Here is a 19,869-nt window from a genome sequence, read left to right as displayed (position 1 = left end):
ACTAAAAGGATTAAGCATTCATCCCTTTAGCTTTTAATAGCTAAAGGCTTTAATTCCAAGAATAAAGAGCTAAAACATTTTACAATTTAATGGTGCCTGTAAAACCCTGCAGGAGGAAACCGGCCAACCATCGTGTGGGATAGAAAAAGATGGAAAAGTTTGGGAGAGGCCCAACAGTGGGTCAGCAATGGCTAAAAAGAAGTAAAATCTATACAACTTATACACTACTATGCTGAGAAGTCCCACTGGTCAGCTGTCCACAGTCATTGGCAAAGATTAAGGCATATTCTCGATGCAGGAACTGGCTCTGGTCAACCTATTTTCTACTGTAAGCATCCTATTAGAGAATTAGAAGAAAGTGATTTTCCTTTATCTCTGAAATTCATCTGTTGTTTAGAAGAAATGAGTCATCCACACTTTCACTAAATTTCACTTGTCTCTGTTTACATGGTAACTACAAGTGATCCCTAATTTCAGCTTTGTTTTAACTGCTGTGCAAGTAACCTTACAGTGTCTAAGAGAAAATCCTTGAGCGTAGTGTGAAAAAGTGGAAGTGCTTAATAGCGTAGATCACAGGGTTAAAAAAACAAGAAATTGCTTTAAAATTTGATGTCCCTGCCACTACTGGCAGGGACATCAATTATAGATTTGTGGATGTGCATATCGGAGTTGGCAAAAATGTGGAGTAAAGATGTGGCGGAAACAAAGATTAAGAATTGTTTCGCAAAAAGCTTGCTAAAATGCTAATTAACAGAGATGAGAGGGATGAACTACTAGAAGACATTGATCAATCTTGGGAAGAGTTCCAAGCGAGGTTTGATCAGTGGAGAAATTGTTCCTGACGAATTTTTAGGAGTTGATAATGATGTCATAGTAGCTGAATATCTGAGTGAGTCCAACATTTTGGAGCGTATTTAAAGAACTAGTGAAAATATCGACAATGAATTGGATGAAAATGAGGGCAATATTATTAGCCATATGGTGCAAGGAAGCCTGAGGCTTATGCTGTACCAGCCAAAAAAAATTCCCAAGCTACCCTGAGAGAGAGAGAGAGAGAGAGAGAGAGAGAGAGAGAGAGAGAGAGAGAGAGAAATCACCAAGAAAGAGAAGAATGATGATATTAAACTTTCCAAACAAATGTTGGCAGTATTTGAAACTTTGCATCGAAGCCTTCAGTGGGAAGAAAATGTAGCAGAAAATATATCTGAGTGTTTAAAGTTTAAACAAATGCGAACATTTTTATGAATGGTGTACAGTAGAATCAAGCATACAACAAAAAAAAACAAATATTTTACTACATAATTCTTAAGTGTCCTAATAAATTGTGGGCATCATGTAAGTAGTCATTTCTTAATATGTATGTATTAATAAATTGTTTTAAAATGTTAGAAAATTTATTCATTCCAACTTTTTTCCCATCTTATACTATATTTCTGAATTTACAGCATTTTTTATTGTTGAAAAGGTCAAATTTATTTATAACGAAATTTCTGTATAATGAATTTTTTCAAGGGAATGATCGATTTTGTTATATAGAGGTCCGACTGTATATGTATATTTACCTTCTGTAGTCCATACACACAGTTTAAGTTTAAAAGTTTCATTTTGAGAGTGGTGGCATCATAACTACTGGTGGGATGATAACAAACAAGTATAATTTATTATCCTACCCCCTATTTCTGAACCCTAAAAACATTCACTTCTGGATTATTCTTGGTGTCTGTTTGCAGTAACATAGCCCAGACGAATATTAGTAACCATTATAAACAATCAAAGAAATCTGCACAAATATATAATTTAAACATAAGCATTTTTTCAACTCATTTCTAATAAAGAGAACAATATTGAGAAATCTTATAGCCACCAACTGCACAGAACAAAAAAAAAATTAAAAATTAGAAATATATTAACATATAATAAAATAATTGAAGAGTATAGATTATAGTGGGCGATGATAAAACAAAATAAATATATGACAGGTTTGAAGATTAGTCGGTCTGTCTTCTTAAGCAAAAACTCAGGTTGTGGATATGTATAAAGGCTCCAAAAATAAACATAACCACAGAGCACATGTCAGCATATGCATGTTGCAGCCAGAGGCATTAAGAGCTAGCAGGGGACTGCTTCCCTCTCCATTCCTCTTTTATAAAGTTCTCAAGATCCAGGCATCCCCGCACAATATCTAAGCCAGTGACAACTGAGCTAGCTGCTCCTCACCCCTGATGACAGCTAAAATAATATGTTTGGCAGCATAAAAATGCAAGTCTTTCTCAACAATTAGTCTTCAAGACAAGGAAAATTGCTATGATTTAGAGCTGAAGATGTTGCAGGACAAATGTATATCCTTTGTGGCAATTTACAGTTGAAGATAGTTGGCCTAATTTTAAATTAAGGGCAACCAACCACTTTTTCTGGTACAGTGATGTGTTGGGTTTAAGATCCTGACTACCTGGATCAGGTCATTGTTGCATCTGCCAACAGTGTTGTTGTTGTTGGAGTGGGGTTTATTGGCACGTGGGCTACTATAGCCAAACTGTACCTGTTTTTATTGTTTTTAGATAAGTAAAAATCTCATAAATTACATCATCTCCAAGTATATGAGTTAACTGTAGAGGTTTTCGTAAGTTAAGCAGCAATCCGAGACATGCAATTCTAGTCGAATGGTAATGTGCACACTCAATCAGAATATGCTTAATGGCAAGCAGGGAACTGCAGTGTAAGCAAAGAGGGGGATCCTCTTCTAGAAGTAAAAAGAGGTGTGTTAGAAGCATGTAGCCAATTTGCACTCTCGCAAGCATAACCTCTTCATGCCCATTCAATCAGAAACTGGATCTGCACGGCTGTGGATTCTGATTTATTTCAAGAAGCTTGTTACCTGTCTGGGTATGCCATATTTCAGACTACATATTAGTACATATCCATTGCATGATTGGTTTGTAATCAGAATAAAGAACTGGGATGGAATCAAAGCAAGCGGGGTGTTTTGGTGCTTTGTCTGCATGCTCATTTCCCAGTATTCCTACCTGGCTGAGTATCCAGTAAAACTCAACACCCAGTTTATTTTCACTGAGGTGACATAACTAAGATCTGATCTGTCAGAAGCGGATGGAAATTTTGTGATTTTTTCTGTAGGGCAAACACTACATTTAAAGAGTCTGTATACATTATGACTTGTGAATTTCAAAGATCATTAAGGTTAGATCTGTTTTTGAGTTGTCTGTGCATGTACAAAGTGTCTATGCATTGGCCAGGGCGTGAACTGCATGTAACTGTCTAAGACTGGTTCAATAGGGAGTGTTTTCCCACTAACAAAAGTAGTTATCACAAAGAGGTATATACATTCCCATGGTTGTTGTACTGCATTTGCGGCTTGAGAGATATTTCCAAGACTGATATTCCAGTGTAGTGTTAGCTCTTGTAAGCGGATACCGGCAGATTTGTTTCATTAGGTTTATTTCTATATATGTTTACCCAGTGAGGTTCAAAGAGATATGGCCAGATGTGATGAGGAGGGAGGCTACATAATTTGGCTGCATAGTTAAGAAACAATACTTTTCTCCTAAGATGTAGGGGAAGTTCATTGGCATCTATATACAAGCTTTGCACTAGGGGACATCTTAAAAGCATCTAAGGCAAACCTGAGAGCACTATGCTGGACTGGACTGAGCCAAGCCAATGTGGACTTACATGCAGAATCATAAACTGGGGCTCTGTATTCTAAATGGGATCTTATTAAGGTTCGATATAAGTGTAGCAGTGTGAAATGATCAGCTCCCCGTGTCATACAAGAAATAACTTTAAGTATATTCATCTTTTTCTTATGGGTTTAGGTAATTAAGTATATAATATCAGTGTAGATACCAGGGCAGCGAACTGTAATTTTTTTCGTTCTGGTTTTCGCTCCGGTTCAATAAAAACGCAAAATTTCGGTTCAGTTCCGGTTTTGCTCCTTCAGCCACCACTTAACCAGTTCGAACTGGTTTTTTTCGCTCCGAGCATAAAATATTATAATCCTTCTGAAAATTTTTTATTATGTATACCTTTTTTAATTACATTAAATTAAAATTCAATTTAATTATAAAATAAAACTTGTGATATTAAAGAAATAATAATCAAAATACAAGATCAATTATTTAAATGTAAATATTAAGCATTTATTTTAGTTAGTTGCAAGTCACTGTTACACATAATTAGTAAAACTTTCTCCATTTCCACTTGAGTAAAATTGAATTGTTATTTAGGTACACTTTTAAAATAATAGATGAATTTTTTCGCGATGTACTGGTTTTTAATAATTACACCAACATATATCTTTTATACTTATATTATGCAACAAAACTTTATGTACATTATAAAACAGTTCCAATATTTTGTCACAAACTGCTGAATAATCAACGTTAAAATAAGTGACAAAATTAATTTTTAAAACATGAGTTACAGGTCATTACTACAGGCAACCATAATTGCTTCTTATTAGCAGAATATCTTCCAGCTTGGTTTCACTCAGGCTATCCCTGTTATTTCACAAGTTAAACTGTAATCCTGAAAATGCCCTCTCTACACTAACTTGCGTGGCTGGAGTCCCTAAAATAACTATAGCTATTTCATAGAGCTGTGAATATTTACAACGGTTTTCTTCCCAAAATTCCAAAACACCTTTTTTTCTTTCTACTCTTTTCGCCCCTTCGAAACAAGACAAAATCTTTTCAATATCAATATCGGCTGAATTAGAACGCTCTCTAATATCTTTCTCCTTTTCTTTGAGAAAATTTTCCATGTCATCAAATTCTTCTGAAATTACCTCTTCTCCCGACTTTCTAATATTTTGTCTTGTTTTTTCACATTTTAAATTTTCCACCATTTCCCAAACAATCTTTAAATGCTGCACAGCCTTTGCCTTTTGTTGACAATCCAATAATATTTGATATCGTGGATCGAGATAAACTGCGCTTATGATGCTCTCATTTTCCATTATTAATTTTTATCTTACATGCAAATTTTCTATTAAAACGGAAACACATGGATTTGTTATATTTTTCAATTTATGTTTAGTTTCCACCCAAATACCATAAAAATAACTTAGAGTTAGCTGTTCTGTTTGTAATTTCAAGGTAACTTCCTTCAAAGGTTTTAAAGCTTCCAAAATACATTCAACTTTAGCCCACTGATCATAAGAAAAATAGTGATTCAAATCATTCTGAGATAATTCATTACAAAAATGTTTGTACTCTAACAGTGTCTCCAGCATTACATATGTGCTGTTCCATCTTGTTGTACAATCCAATACAGGTTTCTTTAAAATGCTTTTGTATAATTTGGAGGCTAAATTTGGAATTCGTAGTTTTCGGACAAGTTCCCAACAATCACTAAAAAAATTTTCCTAATTCAGCGTTCTTAACTGCGTCTTGGATTGCCAATTGAAGTACATGTGCTGCACACTTTATTCCAACAATTCTAAAGGAAAGGCTGTTTTCCTCAAAGAAAGAGATTTCATCAAGGTAATCTTTTTCGCTGGTAGCTTCAATATCGCATTCATCATCGTTGCCTAGCAAATTAACAAAATTAATCATGTTTGATATTTTCTCCAAGCTGATTTTTTTCTAAAACTTGGTGAACTACATTTTTTATATACATTCCTGTATGTCTTTCTTTCAGTTCTTTCATACTTAAAGTAAAAAGGTGTATTTTACCCTGTTTTACAAATTGAGCATTTATTCCAAGGACTGATCGGCTTAATCTAGTGGCAATATCTACTTTTAATGAAATCATTCTCTTTCCCATTTCAGTCCGCATTAGTGAGACAATCTTAGAGGACATCTCCGGCAAAATCGGTTTAATATTCCCTGCATTGATCGAAAAATTTTTACCAATTGCTGCAATAATAGGATTAATAATTTTTTGGAATCCTGAGAATTCCATTAACTCAAATGCGCAGCCGTTAATAGTAATGAGCTCTACACAAGCGTCAACAATCGTTTGCTTATCTAATTTTACTTTAAGATACTCTGACGTAACGAATTTTTTTATAGTCTGCTGAGGTTTATTTTGAACTTTTATATCAATTTCTTCCATCTTCTTCATCCTCTTCTTTTGTACCATATCGAATTCTTCTTTAGGATGCCGTTTCAAGTGCCTCTCTAAATTGGCGGCATGATCTCCAACCATGATAAAGTTGCACACTTTGCATTTGCTTTTATTATCCAGCTTTTCGAATACGAAGAATTCTCTACATGGATTTACTCTATCTCGTCCCATACTATAACGTAAGGAATAGAAATTATATTATAATTTTAAAATGATAAATAAATGAATAAATAAAATTAATATTAAAAGACTAGAAATGAGTCGAAATAATTCTAACAGTTTAGTAAAAAATGTTAAAATAAGCATGATGCGATATAAAATTCTTAAGTTATAGTACAGTGCATTCCGGTTATTTGGGCCACCGATTAATCGGGCCAGCCGTTTATTTGGGGCAAATCTTAAAAAACAGAAACCAATCGAGAAAATAGCCAGGGTTTACTTTGCTTAATTGGGACAAAATGCCGTTTAATCGGGGCAGGAGACTGCAGCACTAGAGATTACCCTGCGATTGTCTCCAACAGTACCACGTAGTTCGGTCGAAATTCTGGGTCACAACCATAAAACAATAAAAACAATTAGCAGTCACCTGCTTATTGGGCTTTTCTGTTAGTGAAATCTATGATAAACGGACAGTAAACTCGATCTTACTGAATTTGCGATAATACCGACAGCTGGAATTCTGTAAGTTATTATGGTGAAATGTGTTTTACACTTCCATGAAATCTTCAATCATATAAAAAAAATTAATTTTCAGATCTTCTCTTCATTCCTATTTTTAAAGCTTTGTAACTCGTTACTCCGTTTTCACTTGCGCGTATCATGTTACTTGCAATTTGTGTGTGCCGTGTTCTTTGTTATTGATTGCTATCTTTTTACTGTTTTAAATTTTAACCCACCACTCAAAAAAAAAATGTCACTAAACAGAAATGTCAACTAGTTAGTATGTACATATTACAGTACATATTAATTATTCCGATTACCATGTATATTCTTCTGATTTTCACGTATCATTTAATTTTTTAATTGGTAAGGTAATAAAGGGTAAATTTGTGCTTAATATATCTTTGCTTTTATAGCCTGTGGATAATATTCTTCCTATTTTCGCTAATTAGAATCGCTGTTTAATAGAATTAAAATTCAATTCACAAACGTGATCACAATGACCGGCGCTTACTGCACATCGTATAGTGAACGGTACTTTACTACGTTGAGTTCGTCGTAACGTGATTTGATTGTACAGTGAACCAACTATAAAAAAAGGAGGAGTACATTGTATTTTTAACTATTTAAGTGAAACTTCGGATAATTGGGGCAGCCACTTAATCGGGCCAAAATGCACTAGTCCCGATGTGTCCCAAATAACCGGAATGGACTGTACTAGTAAAACGTTGTATTTTCTAATCCACTATGCTTTTTGCAATCGGATTGAATTGCTGATAGACTGATTTTAAAGGTAAAATGCTTAGTAAAGAAGCATTAACTTTAAATTCATAAATTGTGCAATAAAATGCAAGAACATTATTTAAATAATACCTCTAATTTGAAGATAAATGGGTTACGAGGTTATTTGTCTGATAAAGGACAAGTTTGAAAGTCGTGAAACTTCTGGTTTGAATTTAAGACGAACGTATATACACACACTTTATATAATAGATTTACAGATCGACACTTCATCTTAAAAATCCAATTTATAAAAAAACTGAAAACTTCATGGAACGATGAACAGTGTCCGTCAAAACAATTTAACTTATATCCATATCTATATCTGATGCAAATTATACTAATACGAAAAAATACACAGGTAACAAAAGTTCTTTTGTATATACATCTACATCAATACCCTGCTATTATTATCCCATATGGTTCACGTTAATATGGAGTTCTTTGGTCTTGTCAGTAAAAAGCACAGATTATGATCGAAAAAATATAGAAAATAGCGATGAAGAGTAAAAATACAGCAGGAAATGCTAAATGAATTAACATAAAAAAACTTATGCTGTAACCAGTGGAAGATCATTAAAAATAGATTGAACAAAATCAACCAATTCATTACTTGCTTAAATATCATTCCACGAAGTACGGTCAGACAATATCGAATACAGTTCATTAGACGACCTTACTACAATTCGATATAATCAGGTTACTCATATTTTTAATCTTAATAGTGTTTTCCATTGCAACTAAATGAATAATGCATTGAGATATCCGAACGATCGATTACCATAAATGTAGTAAAATGTATTACATTTTTAATGCCATTAATTACCCAAGTCGATTGCTAGTGTTTATATTATGCCCGTGGAACCGTTGCTATGAATCCCTAATTTTAGTTAAATTTCTAAAAATATGTTATTCAATATATATTTTCAAAATTCAAAGCGTTACATAACAGAAATGATACTCTAACTTAATTCCAGTATAAGTTATTCGAGCAAAAATCTTATTTCTATTTCACAAAAATCTTTTTTAATTTAAAATGATATTATATGTTGCAAAACGCCAACAAGGTATCAAATTAATATTGAAAAAACATGAAGGAATCACAAATTGAATGAATATTGGGAAACTTAAAAAATTTGTTGGCATAAAATACTCATTTCCGCTTTTATTGATAAACTGCTCCCGGATGAATTCCTTGACCACCATGTTTTTAAACAGAAACACCATAAAACAAAACATACTTAAACATAGTAACTGAATTATATATCTTCACTAATTTACATCTTAGCAAAATATGAAATTAAACAAAGGGCAATTTGTATCTTGTGATCGGTTGTATCCTATATTGCGAACTGCAGGATTTCAGGAAAAAAAAAAACGGTTAAAAATTGGTTATTCGCAGATTTTACATGTAAACAATAAATAATTATTGCTTATGGCTTTCCACGAAGTCACGCCTTCTCGCATAGATCACAAAGTTTTACACCTATTCTTTTCCTTATAATACATACCTTTTCAAAAGCAATAATCTGCATCAACTGACAACTGAATATACTTAAACACAGGGCGATCTTTCTTCTAAAGGGAGCAATGTTAGACTGATTGATGCTATTCTATGCATGGATGAAGCAGGTCATGGGAAAAAATTTTCTTACCCCAACTAGGTAATCAGGAACTTCTCAAACATAGCTAACCAAGGAATAAGAGAAGGGTGAGGGTTCTAAAGACTTCATGGAAAATCCAAGTTGAGATTCTTAAAATATTTTTACCAAGAAAATATTCCATCTCTGAGAAAGGATACAATTAGCAGCTCTCGATGGCTCTGAGAGGCGTGTAGGATAAATGATTGAACTTCTTTCTTTCTTTCTTCCCTCGTAAACGCCACCCATAGAGTCAACCATTATTATCGCAACAACGCATCTGCTCGGAAAACCCTTTGCCCCTTTAAGGTTCTTGCAGGTTTTGAAAGGCGATTTCTTCAGCAATGAGAATTCTCCAACATGTATGTGAACCGACAATCAGAACGGAATAAATAACAGTTTTCGGTTTCGATTCAGGTTCAAGAATTATAATTTTTCGGTACAGGTTTAGTTTTCACTCCGGCAAAAATAACGGTTATATTCAGTTTCGGTTCGATGCCCTGGTAGATACACCATAGTTTATCCCATATTTATGGGTAAACTATGGTGTATCTACACTGATATTATATAGTTAACTACCTACACCCATAAGATAATTACCTAAACCCATGCCTTGTGTATTTCATCTTCTAATACATTATTATTTATACACCATTTGGCATCTCTCATATTGTGGAAATAACTTTGCAACTGTGATGGCATGTTGCATTACCAGGGTACCTGCCCACTCACTGATGATGAAGCCAACTAGCTTCGAAATGATCATCTGGGTGGCGGTATCCAATGAAAATAAATAAAAGTAGTCTTCTCTACTAGAGAAGCATTATTTATTTGAAGTAGTGCAATACCAGCTATCTTGTTGTGAAGGCACCCACAATATGATATACAATTAAAACGATGCCTTTTACACTACAGACGTAGTTCAAATTTATGGGTAAACTATGGTGTATCTACACCAATATTATATAATTCATCTTTTTCATACACTGAGTTCATATTTGCATAATATGCTTCTGGAAGGAAAGTTGTGTCAATTACTAGGCCCAAGAACTGGATATTGTTGCTAAGTGGTATTGGTTGGATTCTTAACCTTAACTCAGGATCTGGATGGAGTTGACGGTTTTCACAAAAGTGGATAACAGTTGATTTCGTTGCAGAGAGATGATAGTCATTGTGAGGTGCCCACGACTCTATTTTGTTTACTGAAAGCTGCAGTTGTCACTCAATGGAGCATATATTTTGTGAGTGGCAGTATATTGTAAGGTCATCAGCATATTGATAGGTGTCAACATTAGTTGAAATAGTCTCAGTTGCAGAAAAAAGAGGTGTTCAACGTCTCTTCTTACTGCAACAGAGTGCAATAAGTGCAACTCTCTTGCAGTTAGGCTAAACTGCAAAGTTTAGCCTAATTGCAAAGAGCATTGCACTAAGAACTAATCCCTGTGGGACCTCTTCTTCTTGGAAAACTGTTCAGGATAGTGAATTGCAGTAACGCACTTGAAAAGTTCTGTTTTGGAGAAAGCTCTATGTGATTACTGGTAGTTGACCTCGGAGTCCTGTCACATACAGAGATTTTGAGGAATGCCATAGCACCAGTTGTTATCAAAAGCTTTTCAATGTCCAGGCAGGCCATGACAAGGTGTTCTTTTCTGATAAAAGCATTCTATATGTTGGATTTTGCCTTGAATAGCAAGGCAACTGTCAAAGATACTGGCTAACAGTTTCATGAATCTGAATGATCCTTTCCAAGTTTAGGAAAGGCTAAAACTATTGAGTGGTGCCAAGAGTGACAGTAGTAGCCTTCTAAGAATATTCAGTTGAAATATGTCAGCAATGAATTCAGAGCTTTCTTGTTTAGGTGTTTAAACATGTAATAGTATATCCCATCAGGCCCTGGTGCACTATTTGCTGACCTATTTAGGGAGCTCTCTAGTTCAAGTATCATAAAAGGTCAGTTGTATGAAAGAGATGCTGTTGCATTGAAATTCAGCTTATACTTTTCTACCTTAGCTTTTTCTTGTTTAAAGGTTTAAAAGCCACATCATCATATGCTGATGTGGCTGAGATTTGAGAAAAGCATTCTGTTAGAGTATTTGCAATTTGCACTGGAGAGAAAACATCTTTACCTTTCCAACTTAGAATAGGAGAGTTGATGCTGAGAGGGATTTACCTACCATTCAGTTTTTGATTTTGTTCCAGAATTTTTCTGCTGTTTGTATTTTTTGTAATAGTGGAAGCAAGTCGGATCAAAGAGTCCTTTTTTGCCTGTTTCTGCACGTAATGTGCCTTAGCTTTAAGTTTCTTAAAACTAATCAGGTTGTCAGTTGTTGGGAACTTGTGAAACAGATTCCATACTTTATTTTGTTCTCTTTTAATATAATGGCATGCATTGTTCCACCACATATTGGCATGTCTCAGAGGACCAACTGAGGTTTGGGGTAGAGCACAGGTTGCAGCTGTTATTATCTGTTATAATGTGGTCAGTAACATCATCAATAAGCTGGCTTTTGATGATTTGATCATCAAAGGAAATTGCATCAGCAAGCATATTTGAATTTGCCTTGTAGAATTTCCATTTTATGCAGTTGGCTATGGGTGAGGTTCTTTTGTTTGCAATTTCAAAATAATTGGGTAATAGTCACTGATTACTTAAAACTAACCACTAAATAATTGGGAAGAGTTTTGGGGAACATATTAGCATTAGTACTAGCTGAGGCATATGATGCAAGAAAGCAAGCTTATAGAGCATCAGCCAAAAAAAAAAAAAAAAAACTTCCCATTTCACCCATCTGGTCACTCCAAATGTTTGTCTAGTTCAGCCAGATGGAAGTCAATCTTGAGTCAGTCAGCTGAGGCAGTCTTGTATTCTTCCACCCTGTCTTTTAAATGATTTTTTGCCTTGCCTATGTTTGGATATGTTAGTGTGGTATGCTGGCCCATACAAAGACTTCCATATATAAAAGGCCTATGTATATTGCATAGTTCACCTCATACTATTATTTGTAGACAGTGTGATCACAGTAACTTGAAATTGAGAAGGGGAGAGAAGTTAAGAATAGCATTACTGCTAATCTAGTAAGGGACTCCCCTACTAGATAAGTAATCACACATTTTCTACAGCAAAATTGATAGTCTAGAAGCTGTTATTGCCAACTGCTTTCATAATTATCAGATGTGATATGTACAGATTCATGGCCATAAGTTGCATTCTGTATCATGAATGCTTCTGCTCCTAAAAATATCCAATTTAGTTAAAAAGAAATAAAAATATTTTATTTTTTTAAATTAAAACCTTCCATATCTGTATTTACATGAATACATTTAATGGTGGCAAATGATGCAAGAAAACAAGCTTATAAAGTATCAGCCAAAAAAAAAAGATAGAAAATCCTATTTCCCTTATCCATTCTCTCCAATAGTTTGTCCAGTTCTTCCTTGAATTTATTCAAGCTATCAACTTCCTCCACAACTTCAGAGAGAAGTTTGTTTCAGCAATCAACCACCTATTGGCTAAATGCAAAATTCCGCACATCTATTCTGCAACCATCCTTCCTCAATTTGAATTTATGTCCCCTCGTGTGTGTGTGTAGTCTGAACAAGAGAAAGAATCCATCAGCATTGAGCTTGCTCAATCCATGCAAGGCCTTAAACACCTCAATCAGATTACCTAGCAAGCGCCTAGTCTCCAGACACTGCAATTTGCAGAACTGAAGCCTTTCTTGGTAAAAGCACCCCTTTGTTCCCCTCACCAATCTCACTGCCCTTCTCTGTACCTGCTCTAGCAGCTCAATATCCTTCCTAAAATGAGGCCTCCAGACCTGTATGCAGTTCTCAAGGTGTGACCTGATCATTTCCTTATACAATGGAATCAACTCAACTTACAATAATCAACTCCTTATTCCTGCTAGAAAAATTCCTGTATATTACACATAAAACCCCCATGGGCTGTCCTGACTGCATTGCCTAGAGAACTTCATATCTGACTGCAGAATAATCCCCTAGGACTTTTTTGTATATCACTACCCTAAGTATAGTACAACACAGTTGGTACATTAAAATTGGGACTACTGCTACCCATACAAAGTATGTTGCATTTGTCAATGTTAAACCTCAATTGCCATTTCTGAGCCCAACTGCCTAATTTTTCTAGATCTTGTTGCAGTAGCATTCCATCATTACTGTCATTAACCCACCTTTGTATCATCTTCAAAATTAGTTATTAAGCCTGATATACCTTCATCAGTATCATTAATAAATATAGAAAACAAGAACAGGACCAGCACCGAACACTTGGGGAAGAGATCAATGAAAACATTAGTCCATTAAAAGAAGTGTCTATTGATAACAACTCTGTCTTCTCCTACTCAACCATCCCTTTATCCATAGCAGTAACTTGCCCTTAATGCTGCACAGCTCCAATTTGTACAGCAGTCTATTATGTGTAAAAGTATCAAAAGCTTTCCAGCAATCCAAGTATATGACATCAGAATTATTTTTTGCATCCAGTTCCTTTGTTATTGGATCATAGTATCCAATCAAATTGGTCAGACAAGGTCTCCCCTTAACAAACTCATGCTGTGACTGAAGTATAACTGCACTCTTGTCTAGATGGTCCTCCATTTCTTCTTTAACCAGTGACTCCATTATTTTCCCCTGGAACAGAAGTTAAGCTAACAGGTCTGTAATTACTCATGTCACTGTTTGATCACCCTTTGGGGATACATTTGCACATCTTCAGTCCAGAGGGACTTCCTCTGAATCTAAAGATGCTCTCATAATTATGTCTAAGGGTTTGCTTACTGCTTTTGATGCCTTGCTCACAATATTTGGATAGATCCTATCCAATCCTGGTGCCTTTCTTATTCACAATATCATTTGTAATTTTTATTTAGGTTAAACTGATATATTTTAAGCATAGGTGGACTTTGAAAATAATTTGTTATGAAATTTTTCATCAGCTGATTTTGCTCGATTGACATTTACAAAGCATTATTAAATTAAGTCAGCCAGGAGTTGAAATATTTTTCTTATAGTGAAATTTCATTAAAATGGTATTTGTTGTAATATTTTCTCTAATTACTTTAGCTGCTGATTTAACAAGTGTTTCGACTTCCAGTATTAAAACAACTAAGGGTGAAATACAGCAAAAGTAGTAATTTTTAATCTCTGAGAAGCAGCAGCAGCTGGTACAATGAGTTGTAATAGCTGCTAAGTTGTATGATGAGTTGTCTCTACCCATCACATATTTTAATTCAAAATTCTTTCTTAACAAATAAGTATATATAGGAAGAAAGAATAATAGGTAAAATATGCACTTAAAAACAATAAGGGACCCAAAACCAACCCCTGTGGTACCCCACTCATAACTAGTCCATGACAAGCAGTGTCTGTTTATAACTACTCTTTGTCTCCTACTACCACCATCCCTTTATCCATAGTTAGTAACTTACCCCTAATCACACCGTTCCAATTTATACAACAATCGTCTGTGTGGAATACTGCCAAAGGCTTCACTGAAATCTAAGTATATGATGTTAAAATTATTTTCTGCATCCAGTTTCTTCATGAAAATCTCATAGTAGCTAATTAGGTTTGTCAGGCGTGATCTTCCTTTAACAAACCCATGCTGTGGCTGCTTTATAACTCCACTCCTATCAAGATTAGCTTGATAGGAGTGTAGCTATTAAATTACTTCTTTAGGTACTGAATCCAATTTTTCCTGGCACAGAAATCAAACTTACAGGTTTGTAGTTACCCACTTCATCCTTTGATACCTCTGTAAATTAGGAGTATGTAAATTTACGCAACTATAATTTTTAGGAACTTACCCTAAATCCAAAGATACTTTTAGTATTATAGCTACCTCTTTTGCTGTTTCCTTTAATATAACTGGATAGATTCCATCAGCCTTGGGTGTTTTACATATTGAAAGATATTTTAATTACTTCATTTTGTAAAAATGAAATGTAAACACTATTGGCAAAGTAGTAGAGGACCAAAAAAAAAAAGACAAAAAATGTGTTGGTATATAAATAATGACACGACATAACAAAAACAAAAATTTATGATTATATATATTGTTTCTTATATGTATTTTGTGTGCTGAATTCAACTGTATCATTAGTTTTTCTCTAGCGTAAAACCAGAGGGGAAAAAAATGAAAATCAAATGAATTATGAGAAAAAACAATTTTGGTTGCAACTGAGGGTTTATATTTTTGTGACATTGATATGCATTACATAAATGCATAACAATAATATCACACATAAGACCTGTGATATTTGTATAATAAGTATCTCTTATAATTTTTTTTTTTTTTTTTTTTTTTTTTTTGTGGTTTGCTGTGACTACCAAATGAAAGTGTAAGTTATTTCCAGATTGTTCTGCAGAAAATTCCCATTTTCATCTGGTAATTTGTTCATGTCTGTGGCTATTTTATATAAGTTCAAAGCACATGAAGCATAACATCACTGGTGGAATCAAGTTTTACAGTGCATATGGAGCTTAATTTGGAATGGCTATAGGTGATCAAGATAAGCTATAAAGCACCTCATGTCTGTTGTGTAGTTACAAGTAAACATTACAGGAATGATTTCATGGTAGTTGGAAGTGTAAGCCTTTTGCTATACCCTGAATATAGAGAAAGCTCAGAAGTCTATTGAAGTAAATAACCACATTTTCACTTATCAGCAAGAACTGGATGACAGAGTGAGTGAGGTAGATTGGTCAAACCAAATCTGATCATAGCTTCTGACATCTCATTTATTAGTCATATCTGTAATGCAAATGTTTGGTCTTGACCATCATGAAATAGGGTTCATACATAAAATTATTGTTACCACCGATTAAACAGATTAAAAATAAAATAAAACATTGAATAAATGTATAAAACAGAAAGTATAAAACTCATAAAATAGTAAAAATACAATCAGTTAATGATTGATAAAATATACAGGTTAAAAGCATTAAAAATACACCAATGAGAAACTTTCAAAGTAAGGTGCTTCTTCATCAGCTTGATATGTATGGCACACTAAAGGTATAAATAGCAGATGATCACATGACAATAAAAGACAGCATTCCAGTTGCAAAACAGCAACTGGAATGTTGCTACTTTGCATTGTCATGCAAACTCTGGCAGTAATTGAATGTGTCGAATGGGCACACCACTGAAAATGCAGTTCCATATGGCCAACTATAAAATGTACTTGCATCAGAAAAGAAATAAAACAGTCCTTGAGTTGTACTATAAGTAGAATGCAAGCAGCAGAAGTGAAACATGTTTATACAAATCTATTTCATGGTACTCATTTATCTTTGAAAAATGTGTACTTGCCAAAAGAGGAAAAACTACATTATCACTGTGGTTATAAGGTGCAGTGATAGTGTAAGTAAAGTGCTAATTACAGTGAAAGATTTACATATTTATATATAGTTAACTTGTTATTACCACACAGTTTCCCATTGTTTAATGTTATAAATTGATGGTATATTAAATAATGCTCATTATAGCAGACTTTGCATTACAGACTGTTGTCATAATAATGACAACAGTCCGTAACGATTTTAACTGCATTTAATTTACTATCATTTGATTTTTTAGATAAACTGTGATTAAACAATTTTTCTTACCTGTCACGAAAAGCTTTAACAGTAAGTGGCATACCCTTCTGCTTTCTCCTAAATGCTGTTCTACATTTTGAATCAAGATTCTGTTTAATTCGATGCCAGTCCTTTTCTGTAATTCCAAATTTATATATCAGATGGCCTGGGAACAATAATAATAAAAAAAAAAAAATCCACTGTGAAATATGGATTTTGAAAGGTATAGACATAGGAATTATTAATATTCTTTCAATGTGAATATTTCTGACAAAATTTTCCCAAATTTCCACTAAAGCTTGTAGGAATGCAGTTAAAGCTGTAAAACCATTTGCAACCAAATGTCAGGTATAAGGTTTGCATAAATTTGGAATTACATTTTTTTGTTAACTGCACACTTATAAGATTCTTTCGCAAACCGCACTTGTATGCTTGCTAAGAAAGAACTGATGCTCATGTCTAGACCTTTAAGGAATCTCTCTCTATGATTCATAGAATGATAAAATGCTTAAAATTACAGTTACGAAAATAACTGCAAGAAAACGTCAAGATTTGCATAGATTCAAATTTTTGCTATAGTTCATTCATTGTATACTGGACATGATTCCCTAGTCAAATGCACTTTCTTGCTATGAAAAACTATGGCTGAATATTTGTTTGAGCTTTTGGTGACCTTTTGATGGGGCTTCTGTAATGACTTAGCCAATTTCCAGACCCGTGGCATTATATTTCCCTGTGGGTAATCCATTTTGCCTTCTGCAACTGGCAAATAGATATTTACATGTGCAATTTATATACCCATTATATATGAAAATTATGTCCGGTTAAGCTAGCCATTTAAAGTACAGTTTGGATCTTAGCGACATAAAATGCCTTTATCTCCCCTCTATCTACAAAGAAATATTAGAAAACAAAAAAACCATGAAATAAATAAGAAAAAAGAACCATTGCTTAATCAGACCATGATTATATACCAAAAGATAGTAAATTCCTGCCACAACTCATAACTATTATTGCAAGATTTTAATTTCTAGTTCCGATTATCACAGATTTCTCTCCTTTTCTATACAGAAAAGGAGAGAAATCTTTGAATTAAAATATTTGAAATCTTTAACATGTTTGACATGAAATCACAGCATATTTTCACATTTTATTATGTCAAAATATACTGCAATTTCACTTGCATTGCCAAACATCGCTTCATTCAATTCCAATGAGCACTTTACTGAGATTAAAAAGTAACTCTCCACTATCTATCAGTTTTCGAGAAAATACAGCTTGCAGGGATAAGTGAATTCACTGCATGACTCATGCAATCCAAGAAGCACTAACTCAATAGCACTACCTTGCTATTGAGTAGAGGTTCCCAAACTTTTATAACTTACACCCCCTATAAAATATTTCATAAATTTTATGCCCCCTTCCAGAACAGGTGCAAATAAACAGATCTGAGATAAAACTTAGCGACAAATATCCATACTTTCATACTGACCTTTAAAGCACTTGGCTGCTCAACTCAATCCTGGCACCCATGCTCCAACGGGGGGACGTCTTTGTGTTATCCAGCATCAGACAACACAAAGACATCCTCCACAGCAGAGATCCTTGGTTTCTACAGGAAGTAGCTACAGTTGATGACTTGACTGTTAGGGAAAGGACAGGTAGAATAGGACTGGGGATACATCTGCCAGGAGCTAAAGTAATTGACTTACAGAAGCAAACATCTTTTAAGGCCACAAAAGGTGATATTGTTGTACACGTTGGCACTAATGATTTTGAGAGAAAGAGATCTGAGGATTCAATTAACAAGTACAGAGAAATGCTGAGAAAAAGTCATGAGTTAGGATTGAAACTGAAAGTGTCTGCAATCTTGCTCAAAAACAATGGAGGGAGTAGAGGACAAGAGCCTTGTCAATAATTTCAGCCCTGGAAACACTGTGCAAAGCTCATGGGGTAGAATTTTTCTCAGCATTGTCAGTGCTTGATAATAGAAGAGACCATTTCTACAGGGATGGGAAACACTTAAATAGCATTTGTGCAAGAATATTTGCTGATACCATTAAGGCAGTATTGGGTGAGTTGGAAAACTACTAGCTTGGAGAATACACAGATCTAACAGATTTACAATAGCTGCAGGCAGAAGTAAAGGTGATTCTTGCACTCTTCTATAAGAACATGCAAATTCATGGGCTATGTTAGGGTTACTAACAGTAAAAACAGTTGCAGGTATACTTGTATGAACACTAATGCTAGAAGCATAAATAAATTTGATGAATTTGAAGTACTGTTCAAATCATTAAATGCAAACGTTGTGAGGATATCAGAGGCATGGTCAGTGTCACTCAGATAATAAGGGATTTAGAATTTGAATATGAAGAGTACAGTGTGTACAAAAAGGACGGCGTCTCCGCAGCCAGGTAGGCAGGAGCAGCAGTGCGAAGCACATGCTTCTTGATCAGACCGGGGTTCAAGCCCGTGATGCACCAAATACAGAGGACGCGGAAAGGTCAGGGAATGACCACCGCATATCCCCGGAGCAATATGGCCTTAGTTGCTAATGCTCCTTAAAACCAAGTAACATAACAAACAGAAAAGACAGGCAGGGGAAGGTTATGCTCTTAGTTAAGAAGCACATAAAATCTAAGGCAGTGCATCTGGTGGACATGGGTGGCCAGTGTAATGGTGAGTTAGTTTAGTGTGACATAAGCACTAGGAAAACAAAAATGAGGTTAGAAGTGTGTTACAGGTCTAATGAATGTGATGAATACATAACGAAAAACTGTACAGACATATAGAATGGGGCAAAAAACCAGAATGTATTATAATGGCAGACTAACTTTCCACATACTGACTGGATGTCGTGGGTTTGTCACTCACATAGTAGCAAGACTTTTGTTGATTTATTGAATGATTGTTTTCTGCACCAGCATGGTAAAGAGACAACACAAGAAAGTAAAACCCTTGATCTGATTATCAGCAGTGACCTTTATGCATTCAGAATCTGCATATAAACACCCAACCAGGTTGCAGTAATCACAATGTATTGATGTGGGATTTACTTAAATATGTAACTACTGTCAAAGGCAATAAAAAGGGTTTTTGC

At 34.6% G+C, this 19,869-nt stretch overlaps 1 protein-coding gene across 1 annotated transcript in view; it reads right to left on the bottom strand.

Moving 5' to 3' along the window:
• Window positions 1–19,869, bottom strand: part of LOC150082851 (protein BANP-like) — a 175,395-nt gene that overhangs the window by 34,703 nt on the left and 120,823 nt on the right. The window contains exon 9 of the mRNA XM_090378299.1: window positions 16,797–16,932. Coding sequence (XP_090234425.1) covers window positions 16,797–16,932 — 136 coding nt within the window. The remainder of the gene's footprint in view (window positions 1–16,796; window positions 16,933–19,869) is intronic.

Source organism: Mastigoproctus giganteus, chromosome 7, assembly GCF_048544385.1.
Source record: "Mastigoproctus giganteus isolate SK-2022 chromosome 7, ASM4854438v1, whole genome shotgun sequence".
Classification (NCBI taxonomy): Eukaryota; Metazoa; Arthropoda; class Arachnida; order Uropygi; family Thelyphonidae; genus Mastigoproctus; species Mastigoproctus giganteus.
Note: the sequence above shows the minus strand (reverse complement) of the source record. Positions and strands in the feature narration are given on the sequence as shown.